At 40.1% G+C, this 20179-nt stretch overlaps 1 protein-coding gene across 1 annotated transcript; it reads right to left on the reverse strand.

Moving 5' to 3' along the window:
• Nucleotides 1–279: 279 nt before the first annotated feature.
• Nucleotides 280–8703, reverse strand: LOC137298417 (2',5'-phosphodiesterase 12-like). Its single transcript, XM_067830680.1, has 6 exons — nucleotides 7606–8703; nucleotides 7064–7203; nucleotides 6042–6204; nucleotides 4491–4776; nucleotides 1356–1470; nucleotides 280–741 (listed from the first exon to the last, which is right to left on the reverse strand). Exons 1-6 carry the CDS (start codon nucleotides 8430–8432, stop codon nucleotides 473–475), a joined length of 1800 nt encoding a protein of 599 aa, XP_067686781.1. The 5' UTR covers nucleotides 8433–8703; the 3' UTR covers nucleotides 280–472.
• Nucleotides 8704–20179: the final 11476 nt, after the last annotated feature.

Consider the following 20179-nt stretch of genomic DNA (forward strand, 5'->3'; position numbering starts at 1 on the left):
TCCCCCACTCAGCAACAAAAAAATACAGTATCTGTATAGATGCGATATATTTCGACCTATTACAAGGACAATATGTTTGTCTACCTGAAAGTAACCTTTCCCAACACTAGTCCAATCAGTCCATTGTGCATCATTCTGCTGGAACTATGTTGCTCCTGGTGTTCCCTGATGACTTAATTGCATCTCTCACTTTTCATTCATTATTTCAACACCCAGTTCTTGTTACTCTTAGTTATTATGTCATACCATGACCCAAATAATGTAGTAATCAAAAAGAAATCAAGTGTTTTTAACTGCAATTTAATTGGACCAATATGTGGCGTGGTAGTTTACATCAATCGATACATCACTTCCTTCATGATATCACACCAGTCCTCGTTGCCTTTCTTTGATGAGAAACCATATGACTCAAAGGATTGTATCCATTTCAGATTACTTCACTAAATATGTATGTCCACCATCACACTACTGGTTATATCACAGATTTCCACCTCATATCACAGATCTGTGGGATATGATCGGAGGGGAACACGACACTGGGAAGTGCTCCATGTTGTGTCACCTCATTGTGGTCAGGCATAGGGATCACTTGCATCACCTCCAGATGTTCTGTGTCAGTGAAGATATAGTCCAGGAGTCCATGGAAACCCATTGTGTAGTTGGTGTACTCTGGGTAACCACACGCACTTATCATCTTGAAGTCATGTGACAGCTCACAGCCAATCAGTTCCTCCTCGCCACCTTGGAGATAAGAACATTGTAAACTACCATGCATCCATGAAAGAATTGAAACAGAAAATATGTTATCACAGTAGGCAAACAAACACTAAAAATATTGTGAAGGAAGCAAATAACCTGCATTACTGTGAGAAGTGTCATGGAATGGAGGCCAGAGATAAACACATATGGCACACCTAACTAGGGCTGTAATGATCCATCAAACTATCAATGGATTGCAATTGTTGAGACTCTGATAGCAATTATTATTGGTAGAAATGAAAAACTATTGATGCATTGATAGTATGTATGACTATCAATAGTTTAGTAACTGGCAAACATTGATAAATGTGCATCACAAGATACAACCTGTTTAGTGCAGACAGATTCATTGAGTTTGTGTTTCAACTGTTTACTTGATACAGGTTTCATGTTTCTTGTCAGTTACCAAAAGAACTGCAACTACTTGTCCTTATTGCATATAAAACTAGCTGTTTTCCCCTCGCCTAACCATACATATCAATCACAGCCTGTCTCTGTTTCACACATTTTAAAAGTAAACTGAAAACAAAATCCTTATATTTTAAGGTAGATAACACATTTTACTTGTACCAAATGATATTTTATTTATCCCTCACCAGAGGCCCAGTCATCAAAATCCTCTGGGATATGACCAGTGGTAACCAGCACATTCACGGCTCGCTTCATAGAGCTGTTGAAGTCACCACAAAACACTACTGACATCTTTCTCCCCTGCAACACAAGAGATGTATACACAGTTCTCCATGGACAATTTCCACAAGTTGGGTTTATCCCGGTCTAGAGCAGTAGTCAAAGGATATCATGCCATGTTAGCTTGATGTGTGAGGAATGCTGACAGTAATGTAGGTGTAGCCACTGAGCATGAGATGGCGCTGCCAAACACAGAAACCTGATCAGGTCAAACCAGGATTCAGACATGGGTTTCTGTTGCCTGCAAAGTATGCAACACTGCACTACTACTTCAGCATCTCTCACCAAATGAACATTTGGCCCAATAGCCACTGATCGTTTGAAAGTGTGGAATTATCTCTCTGACACTTTCTTTACTTGGAACACTACAACACAAGATCTTCTCCCTAATAGTTCCTCACCTTCTGAAAGGTTTAGAATACTGTAAACTGTCTTATTTCCACGCCTTTAAATTTTCGTGAGTGACGGTCACTAAACCTTTTCACGCCTTCTTATTTTCGCGAGGCGCTAGTTGACAAATATATTGACAAATGCAATACAGTATAAATACCTGAGATATAGGTCTAAAGGGTACTTTACATGACTACGGTTTTCAAGCTGAATATTGATTGATAAATCTTTCATTCAGCCATGAAAAAGACCGATCATGTGACAAACATGCGATCTCTGAATGTTTTAACACAACAACCAGGTGCGTGATCATTGAGTTGTTATAAGATAAACATTTTTGCGTAGTGACTTAAAAACAAATGTAATTGATATCAAACCTAGTTCTCTTTACCTGGGTGTTAGAGCAATGAAAATAAAATGATCTCTTCTCAAATGTTGTGACTGCTGAAGACTGTGAAAACATGAATCTCCAATAACAGTAAATCTTGTTTGTCTTTTTCAAACATCAAAGGAAACGGAAACCAGTTACTTATTAAATGTTAAAAAAAACCAACTGAAATGTTAAACTGTATATATAACGAAGACTGTGGTGGGAAAATCACATTCATAGTATAAGCAATCCCGCTGTAGCCATGTGGAAGTTTGTGACAAAGACAAAACGGGGTGATCCTCTCGGTCTTCCTGACCCTTCGACTGCCAGTACTCCTGAGAAAGCTACCCTGATGTCTGCCGCCAACAAATCTATAATCGAATCAGTGACTGTCACTCCAGAAGCAAAGATTAATTCAAGAGGCATGAAACGAAAGCGAGAACACAACTTCGACCCAGAAACCAGAGCCAAGATAGCAAAGTACGCGACAGAACATGGTAACACTAGTACAGCAAGATATTTCACTAAAGAACTTGGATTCAACGTTGCAGAAAGCTCAGTTCGCTACATGAAAACAGCCTACCTGAAACAGAAGAAGAAAGATTTCTTGGAAGACATCACAGAGCTGAAGCACAAGATGCAAGGCAGACTTTTGTTGTTGTTTTGTGAACTTGATAAACTTGTCAAAGATCATGTGACTGCTATTAGAGACGGGGGAGGTATAGTGAATTACAACATCGTCATTGCTGCTGCTCATGGTATTGTATTGAATCAGGACAAATTTTTTTTGTGTCGGAGTTTGGTGGTCCCACTGAACTGAACAAAACGTGGGCTGAATCATTTTTGAAACGCATTGGTTTTGTAAAGAGAAAGGGTACCAAGACAGCTAGAAAGCTACCGGCAGATTTTGACAAAGCCAAAGATGAGTTCATTACTAGCGTAAACGAGGAAAGAGAGAAACATAACATCCCAGATGATTTAGTGATTAATTTTGACCAGACTGGCGTTAAAATTGTCCCAGTTTCAAACTTCTCGGGGTGCAAAACAAATTGACATTATTGGACTTGATGATAAACGAGAAGTGACTGCTTTGCTAGGCTGCTCAGCTAGTGGTGATTTGCTCCCCCCACAGATCGTATATCAAGGTACCACTGACAAATGCCATCCTAAATTTAGCTTCTCAAGTGACCATTCAGCCAATCACTGGAGCACTGAAGAAACGATGCTTGACTACATCGACAACGTCCTTGTACCGTACACAAAGAAAGTGAAGAAAGAACTCAGTCTACCCGCGAAACAAAAATCTGTGTTGCTGTTTGATGTGTTTGCTGCACACAAATGTGAGACATTTTTAGATAAATTTAAGAAGAAGAACTTCGTTATTAAATTCATCCCAGATGGATGTACCGGGGAACTTCAACCATTAGACCTGTTTGTGAATGGTGATTTCAAGTCTGCCATGAAATCTGAATTTACACAGTGGTATTCAGAGAAGGTAGCCGCCAATGGCAAGACAAGCATCAATGAAACAATAGACTTGCGAACCAGTTTTATGAAGCCTGTACATGCACAGTGGATAGTGAAATGTCTGGACAAGCTCTCCAAACAGAAATACATTGTTCTGAGGGGTTGGCAAAAAGATAATCTCTTGTGAAAACTGTTAGTAAGAGGATCAGTAAGTGACAGATTAGCCCAGCGGTGACGCGTGAATGAACAGTGTACACTTGTATTGTTTCTATGTTGTTGACTTATCTGAATAAAGTGAATGATATATCTATATTATTGCGTGTTTTTATTCTCATGTCATGAAGTCTGACGCGAAGTTCGCGAAAATTAAACGGTCGCGAAAATTTGGCTGTTTTCAGTAATACTAATATTTTTGCATGTTAGCCCGAGGAACAAAACTTTCAATGCATACTACTTAACCAATATGTATGGCCACAACAAGAATAACTTTCAACAATTCTTAGACTATACTCACAAGGAGTGCTGTGAGGAACGTCCTCAGTAGTGTTTGTTGTGTACTTAAACTCGGTACTTTTGTCACATGCACATTAGCTGAATAGGTGCAGTTACGAATAATCAGCAACTACTAGCAGTATACCATTCTTACACTGAATGAGAGTTACCTCCCCACCAGGGAGCAATGTCTCTGTATCTGCCATTGCTTCAGTTAGTTTGTATTGATCGTCGACCTGGTCACATCAATGGGGGTGAAGGTTCAGCCTGACACGTATTGCTGTCCCATGTATAACCAGCCATACTTGTCTCGTGTACTGACCTCTGATACATATGGCTCACAGAGTTGCTGTAGGAACCTCATACTCAGACCAATCTGCAGTGCTCGGATGTTGTCCGCCCTTGGGTGGAAGTAGAGGTGAGTGTTGGCGACACACAGGAAGTAGTCAGGATTGTGGGTAGACTGGAGCAAGGTGACCTGAAGGATTGTGGTCCTCTCCATCATCTTGTCTCTCAAAGCCGTCTTCTGGCTCACTCTTTCCCACAGATCTGCATTTGCAGGTTCGCTCAAGAACTCTGACAGCATTATGCCATGATTACCCACCAAGCTGAAAGTAGGAAACCAACACCGTTCACATTCTCACAGAGCTACAATCGTCTTGTTTACATAAATTAGGGTTTTTCCTCTATGTGGTCTGTACAGCAGAGTCATTCCACTGATGTGAGTCTTTTAGTCATATAGACATGGCATCTCACCTTTGATTATGGATCTGTGCATGTTCATTGAACAAAATCTGCTACAATTAAACCTTCAGTACTGTTCTATAATTGTCTTGTTTCCATAAATTAGGGCTTTGTCAAGGCGACATGATGTCAAAAACAATGCTTTGACATCATGTTTCTTCTCTGACGTTGCTTTCTACATCAGGCCCCCCTAGGTAATGGAAGAAATTGCGGCAAAGTTGAAGGTATCGCATCTCAAATGTAAACAAACGCAGCCCACTCGCAAAACAACTGCAGCGAGTTCGGTAGTTTAGCGGTAATAACATAAACACAAAGCCCCTATCAGAAACAATGTTGGTAATACTTGAAACACGCTCAACAATCTTCAGGGATTTCTCGGTTCCGTTCCGTGATTTGTCAGTTGCATCCTGAAACTCACACATCAAAACATGGCATCACTGGAAGAAGCACCCGTTTCAGTGAGTTTTGTTTTTAGTTTCTACTGTTTTCATTTTCATAATTATCCATCTTTGACCACCTGTGTTGAATGCGTTTAGGTATGAGGTGTTGTCGGAGCTATATATTATTATATTTTCAGGAAAAGATCGTCACTGCAAAAGAGCCCCAAGAGGCTTCCGATGTTCAGACGTAAACAACATGTAATAGGCGAATGGCCTGCCTATGTTTGAAAGTAGATTTGAGTTTATTTTCCTCAATTTGACAACTTCAGTAATAAACAGCTTATCATGTTCATTCCCATATCATACTATGTTTACAACATTCATGGCTAAATATCAGTATATCCCTCACTCTCATTTGGGAAATATCAACACTGAGTCACTCAAGTCATGAACATAGTATGATGTGCAGTCATTTAATAGCCAGTATGTATTTCTCAATTCAGACATGTTTGAGTAACAGTTCATGCCCTGAAGTTCCAGTTTTTTAATTACCAGTATACTAAAAATATTGACATGTGTCAAATATTTATTTGATAATAACTGCCACCAGAAATCGTTGTTATTTTCCCAGTTGTTTTTCAAAACAAAAGGTCAATTCTTTACCTATGTTCCCACACCATGGCTTCACATAACTGTAAAAAATACACAGGACACACTATCTGACTTGCAAAACATGTTGAAGTTTTCACCTGAACTTTGATTTTCTGTAGAAGGTAGCCGATCCTTCAGAAACCTTGGTTCCTTTCCTCTTCATCCATCCAGCGAACCCTGAGTTGTCAAGGAAAGGGAGCAGGTCATGTTGAAACACCTTCATGTCACACTCTTGTAAACATATGATGTCTGCGTTGTAGCCTGGAAAACACACTTATTGTCAGCATCATAACAGTGACATATTTCACTAGCAGTATTTGAACATAAGTGAAGATTGTGTAATAAAATAGACTATTGTGCTCAGACACAGAACAAGAAAAGAGACAGCATCATGACTATCCCCTATCACAGGAAACATTAGATTTAGTTACTTTGCTGCACTAACAAATGATATGGAAATAAATCTTAATTGTTAAGAAAAGACATGTTTTTTGTAAGTCACAAGAAAAAACAAAAGGGTCACTGGTATCGGGGTTGCTTTATGTCATCAAAAAATACTATCATATATGAAATATGAAAGATATATACTCACGGCATTCATTTTTAACTCATGAGTAATGTCTTGTATTTTAAGTGGTTTCTCAGAATACAATCTATTTGTATTACAGTAGAATACTTTTATAACGAACACGGATATAACAAACTGATGGCCATAGCGAACTGTCCCGAATCAACCTCTGTATATTATCTTTAACATCCCTTGTATTCTTTAAAGAGTTTAGAGACAATTTGTTCCAGTTTCCCATCTGAGAAACATATGAATGCAGATAACAAACATAACAATGAGTGTGAGTGAGGTATTCATGTTCAAATGCTGCACAGTGTCTCAGTATCCCAGCACTATAAACCCAGGATAAGCATGAGAAAAGATGTTCCCATCACATGTACATACACTGAGTCAGTATCATGGAATGGATTCTCCATGACAACCTCATCAGGTGCTGATGAGCTGAGTAGTAAAACATAGTTGTATACAACTACTAGTTGTATAATGTAACATTGGTTTACCACTACCTGTCTCAGAAGGTGAGTGCAAGAATATATCATAAGGAATAGTCACCTGTAATTTCCTTGAGAAGTAGTTGCCTTCTGTAGTCAATCGCCAAAGCATACGGAGGACAATAAGGAAACAGCTGCTGGCGGGAGAAGTCAGAGTCTGCATACAAGTCAGCAAGGATATTGTATGTCATGACCCGAAAGCTGGAAATAAAGAAGCATGACTGTTATAATTATGAACCATAGTTGCATAGCCAGTGGTACTAAAGCACCTAACCAAGCATTTCAAATCAAAACTTGATTAAATATGATGCTAAATGAAGAAATAAGAGAACTTAGATAAAAAAAATTCTGGTTCATGTAGCAATAGAAGCCATAGTTGGTGTGAATTAGGTTCTGGGATTCAAATTATGGCAATGTTCCAAATCAGATACCTTGTCCACATAATCAGGAAGGCAACCAGTGCAAGCAAAAACAAGCAGGTAAGGATATCATCTGTGAGACAACTTCATCTCTGCTTCATTGTTGTGAACAGCTATACAGTGTCTGATTGTTAGAGATTAACAGATGTACTTATCTTATACACACAATATTTAGATGACTTACCTGCCAGTCTCAGTTTCTTGTTGTGTATACAACTGTCGGGTTTCAAATGGACATGGTCCTGGCCCTGCACTAACTTCACACTCTGAAATGCTTTCACATTTTACACCTATCCGATTACCTTTCCTAGGAATACATTCAATTTTTAAGTGAAATCCAATATCACCTATTGTTGGAGTATATGTAATTCCATCGGAAACTTTACATATATCATATTGTTCCTGTCCCTCGGTATTATTGTTTTCTTTGGCAGAACTCGCCTCTCCACTGTCACGTAATTTCGTCCGATACCATTTGAACGAACATTCATTTACATTAACAAACTCAGCATCACACTTAGGGAACAGAGGAAATCCAGCCATTAAATTGGAAGGCAAAGATATAGAACGTATTGTTGGGGAATTAACATCTACAGTTAACCTGGTGCCACATATTTCGAGCTCTGCCCCTTGAATCCAGGCATATTTGTTGATTGTACTACCATCCACTTTGTTGCCTTCTACGAACAAGTTTACCGCAATGTCAGTCTCCTGAACGGGATCCGTCCCGGGCTCTTTTGCTTTGGCTTTCTTTTTCTTCTTTTTTGACACTGAATTCAATATGTTGTTCTGGAGTCTCCCCAGGGCTCTAGTAATTTCTTCATTTTGGCGACGTTTCAGATTGTACGTCCTGTAGTTTTCACTGTTGTGGCCATAGCGGAGACTAATTTCCATGTCTTCATCTCCCGGCACGCACCGCACATATACAGACGCCATCCTCTGAGCTGAGATGTGACATGTGCGACACTTAGGCAATAACACGCCAGGTAACTTAGAAAATAACGCAAACATATGCAATTCCCGGAAGTTACAACTATAACAGGAAATTTAACATTTTGTACCTTTGGCACAGAAGATTCATTTGAGCATTCATTTAGTATCTTTCTTAGGCTTATTGGCATCATTAATAAGCGTCGTATTATCCATGTGAACTGGAATTCCGATCTATATACTATAATAAATATTTTGAAGAATTAATTTGTTTGTTGTCTCTACCGGTATTAAAGCGAAGCAACATCCGTTATTATACACGTCGCAACGAAGTCTCCCTGTTTACGAACCTATAAGACCAGATCAAAACCGCTAAGCCACCAAACCGCACGGACCGTGAAAGGCAAAACGGACCTGCCTCGCAACGTCACAATACCACACGACAAGAATTGTGTAAAATGTTGTTGCAGGATACACCGACGAAATAAATGCCTAACAACCTCCTCTCAGTGATCAGTCATCCCATACGGTCATTTAGATAGGACAGTGATGATTACATTTTTTAAAGATTGTAGCATCAGTTTATATTTTGAAGCGCAAGATTATGAAAATAATATATGTTCATATATATATGAAAATTCTATTTTCGGTTTCCAACGGTGTTTGTGTAGCGGCCACAAAATTTCTGAGCCCCGTTTTGGGATCTGAACCGCGGACCTTCTAACCCGAAGTCGGAAGCCGTGTCCACATGACCAAAGTGCTACATATGCAAACTCACATACGTTCGAGGTAGTTTGACGTTGTTTGGTTGATTTCTTCTATTTCAGTGACTTATGATGCTGGTGTAGTGTCAATATTAGGGTTTTATTGTCCAGGTAGAGCGTAACATCTAAAGTGTTGAGTGCTTTTGTGTTGGCTGAATGTTATCACAGTTTCCACTCCGAAGATCAGATCACCCACGAATATTTCAGAGAGGGATTTTCGGAGGAAGATTTAACTGTCTTGTTATTGATTCTGTGATCTCTTGAGAAGTGTATGCCAGAATCTTTATAAAGACATCTCTTGTTAACGTCATATAACCGTAGTTATCATGGACAATGTTGAAGGGCTAGACATAAAATCGATTCATTTGTCACTTCTAGATATGTTTAGTGCTTTCTTTATCACTTTCTCAGCTTTTGCTATTTTCCATGGTAGCGCCGAATTGCTTGTTCTGTGGGACATTTTCAAAATCGGCTTATCAGCTGCAGCAAAAGATGTTGTGAAGATATTTCGGGAAATAACATACGGATTATCCAAGAGAATTTCTTAGGATTTGAATGACATTCTTCACTGAATTCGAACCAAAAAACGTATTTTTACAGACTTACTGTCAATTATCTGTAGCCCTTGCGTTTAATAGTGCAATGAGAGCGGTTGGGTAGCCGATTGGTTAATGCGTTCTCTCGTCAGGCCGAGTACCGGGTTCGATTCCTCATATGGGAACAATGTATAGAGGGTATTTCTGGTGTCCACTGCAGTGGTATTACAATAGTGGGACTAGGGGCGACGATAACCGCCTCGTAAGTCCCATCCTCTTTCATTAATGGGCTTCTTAAGACCGAGTACTGATCTACACATCTCTACAACATGATGATCAGCAGATTATTGCCGCCTGTATTAATGAGTGTACATAAAATTGTATTTCTTACTTCTTCTTCAAGTCTAGCAATGTTAAACTATTTGTTTGTTTCGGTATTAAGGTCGTGGTGGATACACAGCCGTTTTGATAATGTGTTGAAAGCCATTTTGAATCATAACCGTTTTGCCTACAACCCATGCTAATTTCCAGCAGTACTTCACTGTTAGGTGCATCGTGTGAAATACTATAAACCATGTTAAATGGAGTCAGTTCCATATTGAATACTTAGGCCATGTCGCAGTTTACGAATAAAGAAAAAATCAATTCGACCATTTGTTTACTTTGTTACTAAACCATCTTCCACACGAGACTATAACAACATATATAACTTATATATCAACAGCAGGGGTGATGTGGGTTGGTCTACTGTGATCAACATCGTACCGGGGCAACAAATGGACCCAACGGGTAGTTTGGATCCCGACACACAACGCATTCGTTAGCCTGTTATAAACTATCGACGTATGTAGAGCCCTTAAACCCCGACAGGTCTTAAGACCCGATTGAACATGAATAATCATTAGTGGGCGGGGCTTATGTGACCAGGTACGACAGGTCGTAACTGTACGAAGACTTTCTGAAGCGGGACCCAGGCATCCCCGCTGTCACGTGGATTCCAACTGCGTTGACCGATGCTCATTTTGTTGATCGCCGGATTTTCCAGATTCAGTTATTTACTGACTGCAGACTGGAATATTGATGTGTGCGGAGTTAAGCAACATACGAACTACTACTAGCAACATCTGCTATTTTATCACGTTTTCACTTGTAGTACGCCAAAGGGCTGCCTGTACGTGCAGATTTAGATTACCATCTCACTACTGATAAGATTTTAAACGCCATGGACTGAGACATGTCACTTTATAATGATAATGATCTCGTCAAGTGGGTATTGTATCAGAAGCAGATTTCACGGTATTGAGTATGTGTAAGCGAAAGTCGGACACTGCGGACACTGAAGGATACTGCGAATAAACGATTAATATCACCAGATACGTATAAATGTCCATCAATGATGACGGTACGTATCACTTCTATAGGTCTGACGCCACCAGCCTAGGTAGATTTGTGATGAATATGATATAAATACTCGTCACACCCTGGCATAGTCTGTATGAATACTTATCACACCCTTGCATAGTCTGTATGAATACTTGTCACACCCTGGTATAGTCTGTATGAATACTTGTCACACTCTGGAATAGTCTGTATGAATACTTGTCACACCCTGGCATAGTCTGTATGAATACTTGTCACACTCTGGAATAGTCTGTAAGAATACTTGTCACACCCCGGCATAGTCTCTATGAATATTTATCAGAACCTGGCATAGTCTGTATGAATACTTGTCACACCCTGAGATAGTCTGCATGAATACTTACCACACCCTGGTGTAGCCTGTATAAATACATATCACGCCCTGGAATAGTCTGTATGAATACTTGTCACACCCTGGCATCGTCTGCATGAATACTTGTCACACCCTGGCGTAGTCTGCATGAAAACTTGTCACACCCTGGTGTAGTCTGTATGAATACTTGTCACACTCTGGAATAGTCTGTGTGAATACTTGTCACACCCTGGCATAGTCTGTATGAATACTTGCAACACCCTGGTGTAGTCTGTATGAATACATATCACACCCTGGCATAGTCTCTATGAATACTTACCACACCCTGGTGTAGCCTGTATGAATACATATCACGCCCTGGAATAGTCTGTATGAATACTTGTCACACCCTGGCATCGTCTGCATGAATACTTGTCACACCCTGGCGTAGTCTGCATGAATACTTGTCACACCATGGTGTAGTCTGTATGAATACTTGTCACACTCTGGCATAGTCTGCATGAATACTTGTCACACCCTGACATAGTCTGTATGAATACTTACCACACCTTGGTGTAGCCTGTATGAATACTTATCACACCCTGGTGTAGTCTGTATGAATACGTATCACACCATGGCATAGTCTGTGTGAATACTTGTCACACCCTGGTGTAGTCTGTATGAATACTTATCACACCATGGCATAGTCTGTGTGAATACTTGTCACACCCTGGTGTAGTCTGTATGAATACTTATCACACCCTTGCATAGTCTTTATGAATACTGATCACACCCTCGCATAGTCTGTGTGAATACTTGTCACACCCTGGCATAGTCTGTATGAATACTTGTTACACTCTGGAATAGTCTGTATGAATACTTACCACACCCTGGTGTAGTCTGTATGAATACTTGTCACACCCTGGTGTAGTCTGTATGAATACTTGTCACACCTTGGTGTAGCCTGTATGAATACTTGTCACACCTTGGTGTAGCCTGTATGAATACGCATCACACCCTGGCATAGCCTGCATGAATATCGATCCTATTCATCTCTATTAATCTGGGCCCTCCCGTTCCTGTCCCGCTCCTGCTGCCCTCCCCATCACCATTTTCTATTCATGTTAGGGCAGAGATGAAATATAAGATATCAAACGTAAAAACGTTTCAACATGGTCGGGATTTATAGAAAGTTATTTGTGTTTATCTGTGGAGATATTCAGTATATCTGGAACAAATATTGACTCACTACATACAGACTTTAAAAGAGCGTCGTTTGGGATATAAAAAACAATAAAAGCCAGAGATCGATTTTCTGGCTTGCGTTTATAAGGTTGCTCTCACAGGGGTTGAAACGGTGCCTTAGAATATATGGTGGACGGAGTTAGAAGCCTTCTGAGGTTGTAAAAATCAATGCATGTAAATCATATCGTATTCTGGTCTAACACTCTGATCAGCTATTTCCGGATTGAGGTCAAGTCTAAATTAGATGGCCCCTCACTCCGTATTTGTGATATCTCACGAAGCGAGTAGAATCTTAGTCAAACACCATCAATGTCAGCGAGGGACTGATGTCCATAGAAAATAATAATTTGGCAAGTGAAGGCTGCATCAACTCCAAAAATCATGCGTAAACAGAGTGAACAGAGTGTAAATGTGTTTTGCTATTTTGTAGATACTTGTTTTTAAGTGGAGGACTGTCGCTACCGAAAATGAGGATTCAAGAAGAAGACAGATTGCAGCCTTCACCAATTAAATGAAATCAACACTGAAAACATGGTCTTTTCATGAACACATGAACGCTACGTCTGTTTGTCACACTGCACAACACAGATACTGCAAATACTTCAGTATTTAGAGACAGGTTTTAGAGAAATATATTTTACTTAAAACATTCGCTTGTTGCTGTTGATGTTTTTAGTACTTTGTTGATGAATATACTATAAACAAACTCAAAGGAGCAAGTACATTCTGATGGACTGTAATCGACTCCCTCAAAGAGTTTTGTGTTTGACATTTATGAACTCATCCACATTGTCTTCAAACAATCACTTATAACATCACCAAACCGAGGCCTTATACCAGATCTCTCTATGGTTCGGTTGTCGTCCTTAACTGGACACTAAATTGTCAGCTGTCCTGGAACGCGAAACAAGACTCCGCTACATTATAACATGCACATCCCCTGTACATCAGTTGGTGATTATTAAAGAAAAGCTGCAGCCTGTTTATGACAGAAATCGATATACGCCCGAGTACGCCGTGTTTACCGATGTCAGTTACATAGCAGATTATGTTTAGAGAGACACTGCGTGCCAGTTAGTTTTTAAGGCACTGTCCCATATTTTTCACATGTAACCTGTTTACGTTAAAAACATTGAATTGCACTTCAGGGATGTCTATTTTGACATGTGAGGCGTCAACTCAAGTCAGGATGCCAGGAAATCAACTTTGTATGCATTTTAAACTGCATATATTCTTCATGAACTGACGTGAATATTGTCAGGATGAGAGATGTCCAGCTTATCCCGTGGCGTGATTCTCGTGAACGACAGTTGCGGTAATAGAATAAGGCGGCCGTAAAATCTCCAGTATTCCATATACATAATTACGGCTGTTCGGGCGGATGGCTAAACGGGTTTTTGTGTGTAACTACCGACCATTGAACAGACTGTTTTCATCTAGATAACGTGTTTGTGTTGGTTCTAGGTGTTATCTGACAGTGTAGTTTGATATTAATCTGTCTTGTAATTGCACAGAATAATAATTTAAGATTCAATAGAATGGCTGTGTTTTCCTTGTAACTGGTGGTCGTGAATGTATTATTTGATTGTGCGGTATGGAGATGCTTTAGAGGGCTTTCTCGCCTGGATTCGCCTAGGAGTAATCTGCTAGGTCGGCGCGTAATAATTCTGGGTATTGAAAAATCTGGAAGGTTATATAAATAATATAAGGGTGCAAGCACATGCATCGAACATCTCGTTTTAAAACGAAACCAGCCGCAGTGTGAAACGGTCAAAGTCAAGACCACACACTTTCACCACTGTCTGGCATTGGTGTAGTCGCTCCAAACTCGAGTCTAGCCTCCAGCTGTACATTCACGAGCACAGGTTTCGAGCGTTTTAGAAACAGGATGTACCGTTATGTTCTACACTGAAACATCAGCGGAGCTTAGAAAAGCCCTGGGAATTAATGGATTCACGATTTAACGTCATGTTAGCTCACGCACGAGTCATGTTGACAAAGTTCTATAGGGAGATTAAACCTGAAGGTACCTCTACAGAAACCATTCTTTAAGCATTAAACATTGTAATAGCAGAGGCTTTGTATTGCAAAATGGACGTGAAACTATTTCACAAGATGCACATCGATATATGGAGGCATAACATATTCCCATGAAAGTTTAGATTTGCGTGGATCCAGGAATTTTGAAAGGAGGGGGTTCAGGGGGTTGGAACCCCCTGAAACCCCATTTGGCTCCGCCACATGGTATAAGGGCTTTATGTAAAACAGTCCCTTCATAAACCTACATATATTTGTCGATTGTCTGAAGTCGATCTTGAAATAAAGATTACGTGAATTTGAAACTGGACCGTTCTTTTGAACGAAACACCATTCGGTTTCTGTGATCTATCAGTCGTCAAGATACAACCAAAACAAAGGAAGTTAGTGCCCGGTCACATTTGCATAGTTATTAATTATGATAAATGGTGACCTACATACATGGACACATACACTCCCTTTACTCCGAGATCAAATTCGTATCATAACAATGTGTGACTGTCACTGAACTGAGAAGTAATGGATACATTTATATATAACGCCATCTTGGTGAGGTAATCAAAGTGTAATCCCAAATAGGACATATGCTACGTTATATTTAAATACATCAGGCGTTGTAGTATCCTATAGACAGATCACAACTGACAAAGGTGTTTATTTGGTTGTGAGTTAACAAGCATTTTCATTACTACTTGGGCTGTATGGGATGAGGTGTGATTGTGTAGTAACACGTGATGCTTGTAAGGTGTATGTTATGTTTGTTATTGAAAGCTGCACTGTGCAATAATTCTCTTATATAACGTGACTTGTGACAAGTCTGGACCAAACAACCCAGTGACTGACACCATGTACATGTACAAGTGGGAGACGATGACATGCATCAACCAAGTAGACTGGCCACCACATTTTCTAAGTAAATTTTAAGAATGTGTTGATAAACATTAGTTATAGTGAGATCTTCACGGCTATTTGGCGAAAGTGAATACATCGTGAATGAGTCGGTCGGAACATGCTCATAGTAATAAGTTACCTCGAGTAAATAAATACTCAGAAACCACCCCCCAGTGAAATGGATCAACATTTTCCCATTGTTAAAATCGTGTACAGCATTGCATATATTGATTTATAGCTCGTTACATAGAGCAATGCTTGGCACGTGCCGGTCACAACCACTCATATCTCTCACTTATAGAATTAACGCTGGTTCATCGTTTGTTGCTGGCAAATCTGCCGCAATGTTGCTATCGGGAGAGAGCAGAGGCGTCCAATATTGTAATAAAAGATTGTCCGTTGTTAATTGTTGTATCCCTTAATACCATGAAAAGGCCATATCGATTTGGGAAATAGACACCACAAGTTGTTCACAGGGGCGTGCTCAAGCCGGTCCTATCAGCAAACGTGGGAGCTGACTGATATAAGTTATTACAAATATATTGCATTTTTATATCACATATCATACGTAGCGATATGTGCTGTTACAAAGCTCTGATTCATGTTTCATTTTTCACATATCTAAATATATGGAACCCATACTGTTTTTTTTGCCTGTTGTGTTTTTTTCTCTCTCTTTTTCTCGTGTTGCAGTTTAATGTTAAACAAGGATATGAGACGGCAACAGCTGTTGGGTGGAGGCGGGGTATCACTTCATGATCAATGACCGTGTTTTTGTCTTGGCTATTGACGACAATGTGTTTGCCCGTTACGTGTGTGCAAATGTAACCTTGGAGAGAGAGAGAGAGAGAGAGAGAGAGAAAGAGAGAGAGAGAGAGTAAAGGAGGGTTAAAGTGTGAATAGCATTGGGTTTACGACACATTTAGTAATACTGAAGCAATATCAGGGCGGAGGACATCAGAAATGGGCTTCACACATTCTACCATTGTGAGGAATCGAACCCGGGTCTTCGGCGCGACGAGAGACCGCTTTAACCATGAGACTGTTTACATCTCAAGGTTAAAGTGTGTGAAAGTGAACGAGCGTGAAAGAGTACACCAAACAGTGTAACGAGTCTGAGAGAGTGCAATGAGAGTGGGATATCATCATAGAGAGAGTGCGTAAACGAGTGGACGAAACAGAGAGAGTGAGAAAGAGAGGGTTAAAGTGTGAGATAGTGAGAGTGAACAAAGAGGGTCATAATGAGAGAGAGAGAGAGTGAATGGGGGAAAGGGCGAGAGTGTGAATGAGAGTGAAAGAAATAGCATTAAAGTGTGAGAGAGTATGAGTGAATACGAGTGTCAGAGAGGCGCTATACAAGATGCGGGCATCTCTCTTCAATTCCCGGCGTAGCTGTACAACCGTGTGTTCAGAGACCAGAATCATTTTTGTTGGAGATGGAGTATTATGAAACATCAACTCACACACGTTCCCTATACTCGCATTGTACTCTGAAGTTTACGTCACGTTGATTAAGTCGTGAGTCCTCTGTAACTGGGACGTCCATGCCATGCCAGCCAGTGCCACGTGGTCTGTCTAGGACCCAGTAGAGACGTCATTCAGTACAGTCAGAGACCGTATAATAGATTATCTATGATATAGTCTCTGGTACACCTATAATGCATATATTGCCAGTTTTGAAATGTAGACGTGTAACGAAGTTAGAAAAGTTTTGGGTAAAATTTACATTTTATCAAAACACGCAAGAACCGAAACACTTTAAGGACTGTTTACCTTTAGCGGTTGTCATGCACACGTTGTTGGTGTCTCTCTGAATCCACACGTCACAGGGGTATGTATCGAATAAGTATGGTCATGCAGTGCGAACACAAACCCAGTCTTTGAGTTGTGCATTGTTTCTTCATCACAATTACTGCACGTTCCGGAAAATAATATCTCAACCTCTCGTCTTTTCACGAAGGCACCCTTCCTAATGCCGTTTATTCTCGCTATACGGTGTCCCTACCTTATAGTATCCTCTTGTTACGGCGTCCTTCTTGATACCAAGTGTTCTCGTTATGTGTCCCTTACCTTATAGCAGCTTCTCTTTAGGGCGTCTTTCTGATACTATGTGTTCTCGCTATACGGTGTCCCTACCTTATAGCGGACTCTTGTTACGGTGTCTTTCTGATACCATGTGTTCTCGCAATACGGTGTCCCTACCTTATAGCGGACTCTTGTTACGGTGTCCTTCTGACACCATGTGTTCTCGCTATACGGTGTCCCTACCTTATAGCGGGCTCTTGTTACGGTGTCTTTCTGACACCATGTGTTCTCGCTATACGGTGTCCCTACCTTATGGCAGCTTCTCTTTAGGGCGTCTTTCTGATACTATGTGTTCTCGCCACCTTATGGTAGCCACTCGTTACGGCAGCCTTCTAATGCCATGTGCTTGCTATACGGTGTACCCACCTTATGGTAGCCACTCGTTACGGCGGTCTTCTAATGCCATGTGCTTGCTATACGGTGTACCCACCTTATGGTAGCCACTCGTTACGGCGGTCTTCTAATGCCATGTGCTTGCTATACGGTGTACCCACCTTATGGTAGCCACTCGTTACGGCGGTCTTCTAATGCCACGTGCTTGCTATACGGTGTACCCACCTTATGGCTGTTTCTCTATCTATCTGTTGTGTTATTTCATCGACTCTACATGTAGTCGTTATGGCGTCGTGTTTTATTGTCGTTTCAAACGACGTCTATTACGCTGTCTGCATGCAGATCCCTCTGCCTATTTGGTCTCTTTTAACTTTGTGTATATCATCACTTCTGTTTCCCAATGCATTATAGCTTCTGTCTCCTCTTATCAGGACACCAGGACCTGACATGGAATCCTATAACATCCCAATGTGGAGGAGCCCCTTTAAGGTTATCGATGAGCTGACCAACTTTCATGTAGTTTTTCGCACCGTTTAAGCACATGCTACTTTGCGGAAATCAGCAGTAACTATTTACTTAAACTGATATGCAAGATTTGAAACAGGTTTTTAATCTAATGTAAATGAAAAGAGCCAAGACAACCAATATTACTGAGAAATAAGGCCCCTGGTGGCCCAGTTCTCTAAAGTGCATAGGTTCGCTGTACATATATGTTTGTGCTTAGAGACACATTCGTGTTGTTGATCACTGGATTGTTGGGTCCAGACTCGATTATATACATATCACCATGAGTATTATACCTGGAGTAGTGATGAGTGCGACGTAAAACTAAATTCACTCACTCATCCATATGCTTCTCATATTAACAATACTTACAAATATTTTTGCCATAAATTCAAGTTTCAAAGGACTTGACTTGTATACAAATATACAATGTATTAACAGCTGATAGAATCTTTTGTCTTTATACGTAATTTACCCCGACACACTATTTTTAACGTTAGACTCTCTTAACCTGGGCCACATCCCCTGTATGTATGAAATAACGATATTTTTATGTAATTAAATAGAAAGCAAATGAAGAAAACACAAAAGGTATTTGGAAACAAACACCTACATTTCCTTTCAAGGAATAGCAGCCCTATGAAACCCTTTGCTACGGCAAATCTGTTGTTGCTGTTTGTTGTTGTTGTTGTTGTTGTTGTTGTTGTTGTTTATTGCTTGTTGATTAACGTCACATTAAGCAATGTTCTTGTCGTTGCGGCGGTGTGTAAATAATCGAGTCTGGACCAGACAATCCAGCGATCAACAGCTTGAATGTGTCTCGAAGTTAGGATTGAACTCACGACTGCAGGAGTCTGCCACGCCTAAAGGACACACTTCTGTATTGTGAACCTTAGGTTAGACGATTGGGCCATTACTGACCCCATTCCTCGATAATAATAATTGTTTGGGTTCATAAAAAGAAAAAAACATATGCTATTATAATTGTATTTACAAATAGCATGGGCTCTAAAACTGTTACGATTTGTGTCTTACTTCTAAGTTTTAATCAGCACAGACTCAGAAAGGCAAAAAGTGAATCGTTTTGAAAACAAGTAATTTCGATGCGTCAAACAGGGATTTAATAACTCTAAAATAATATGATCTAAAGTATCTCCAGCGTTCACTCTACTAGTAAACAGTCTAGTGCCTTATAACAATGTCTAAAAATAATTTGGTTTTGATAACAAGAAAATAACTCAGCCTATTTCTTCGCCATTTATAGCTAGTTCACTTTCAGAGAACAACTTAGGTTAGGTGGTTTCGGTGTAAGCTAAATAAATGAACTGAAGCACATCTACACAGAGCGAAGAGTTTTACCTCGAGACCGCTTCAGAGCTGGGGTGAAACCGGCCTATCAGATATTCAGAGCTAGCTGCACGGATGCAGGAAAACACCAGAGAACTGTGTATGATTGAAATATAGATTAATCGACTTGTGAGTCAGCGTTCTTGTTCTGTTTACTTCCTTACACTGTTCTGAATATAAACAAACAATATCACAAACTGTCAAGAAATATATGCCACACTGACGTTAAATGTTATAACAGCGTGTGTCCGGTTTTATGTAATAGTAAATCTATCCAAACCGTGTCCTTTGGAAGTTGTCATTGGGAAAGTAGTATCACGGAAGAAACTCGCTATTCCAGCCAGTGACGTCACTCCCCATAGCCCACCACATTCA

Source organism: Haliotis asinina, chromosome 10, assembly GCF_037392515.1.
Source record: "Haliotis asinina isolate JCU_RB_2024 chromosome 10, JCU_Hal_asi_v2, whole genome shotgun sequence".
Lineage (NCBI taxonomy): Eukaryota > Metazoa > Mollusca > Gastropoda > Lepetellida > Haliotidae > Haliotis > Haliotis asinina.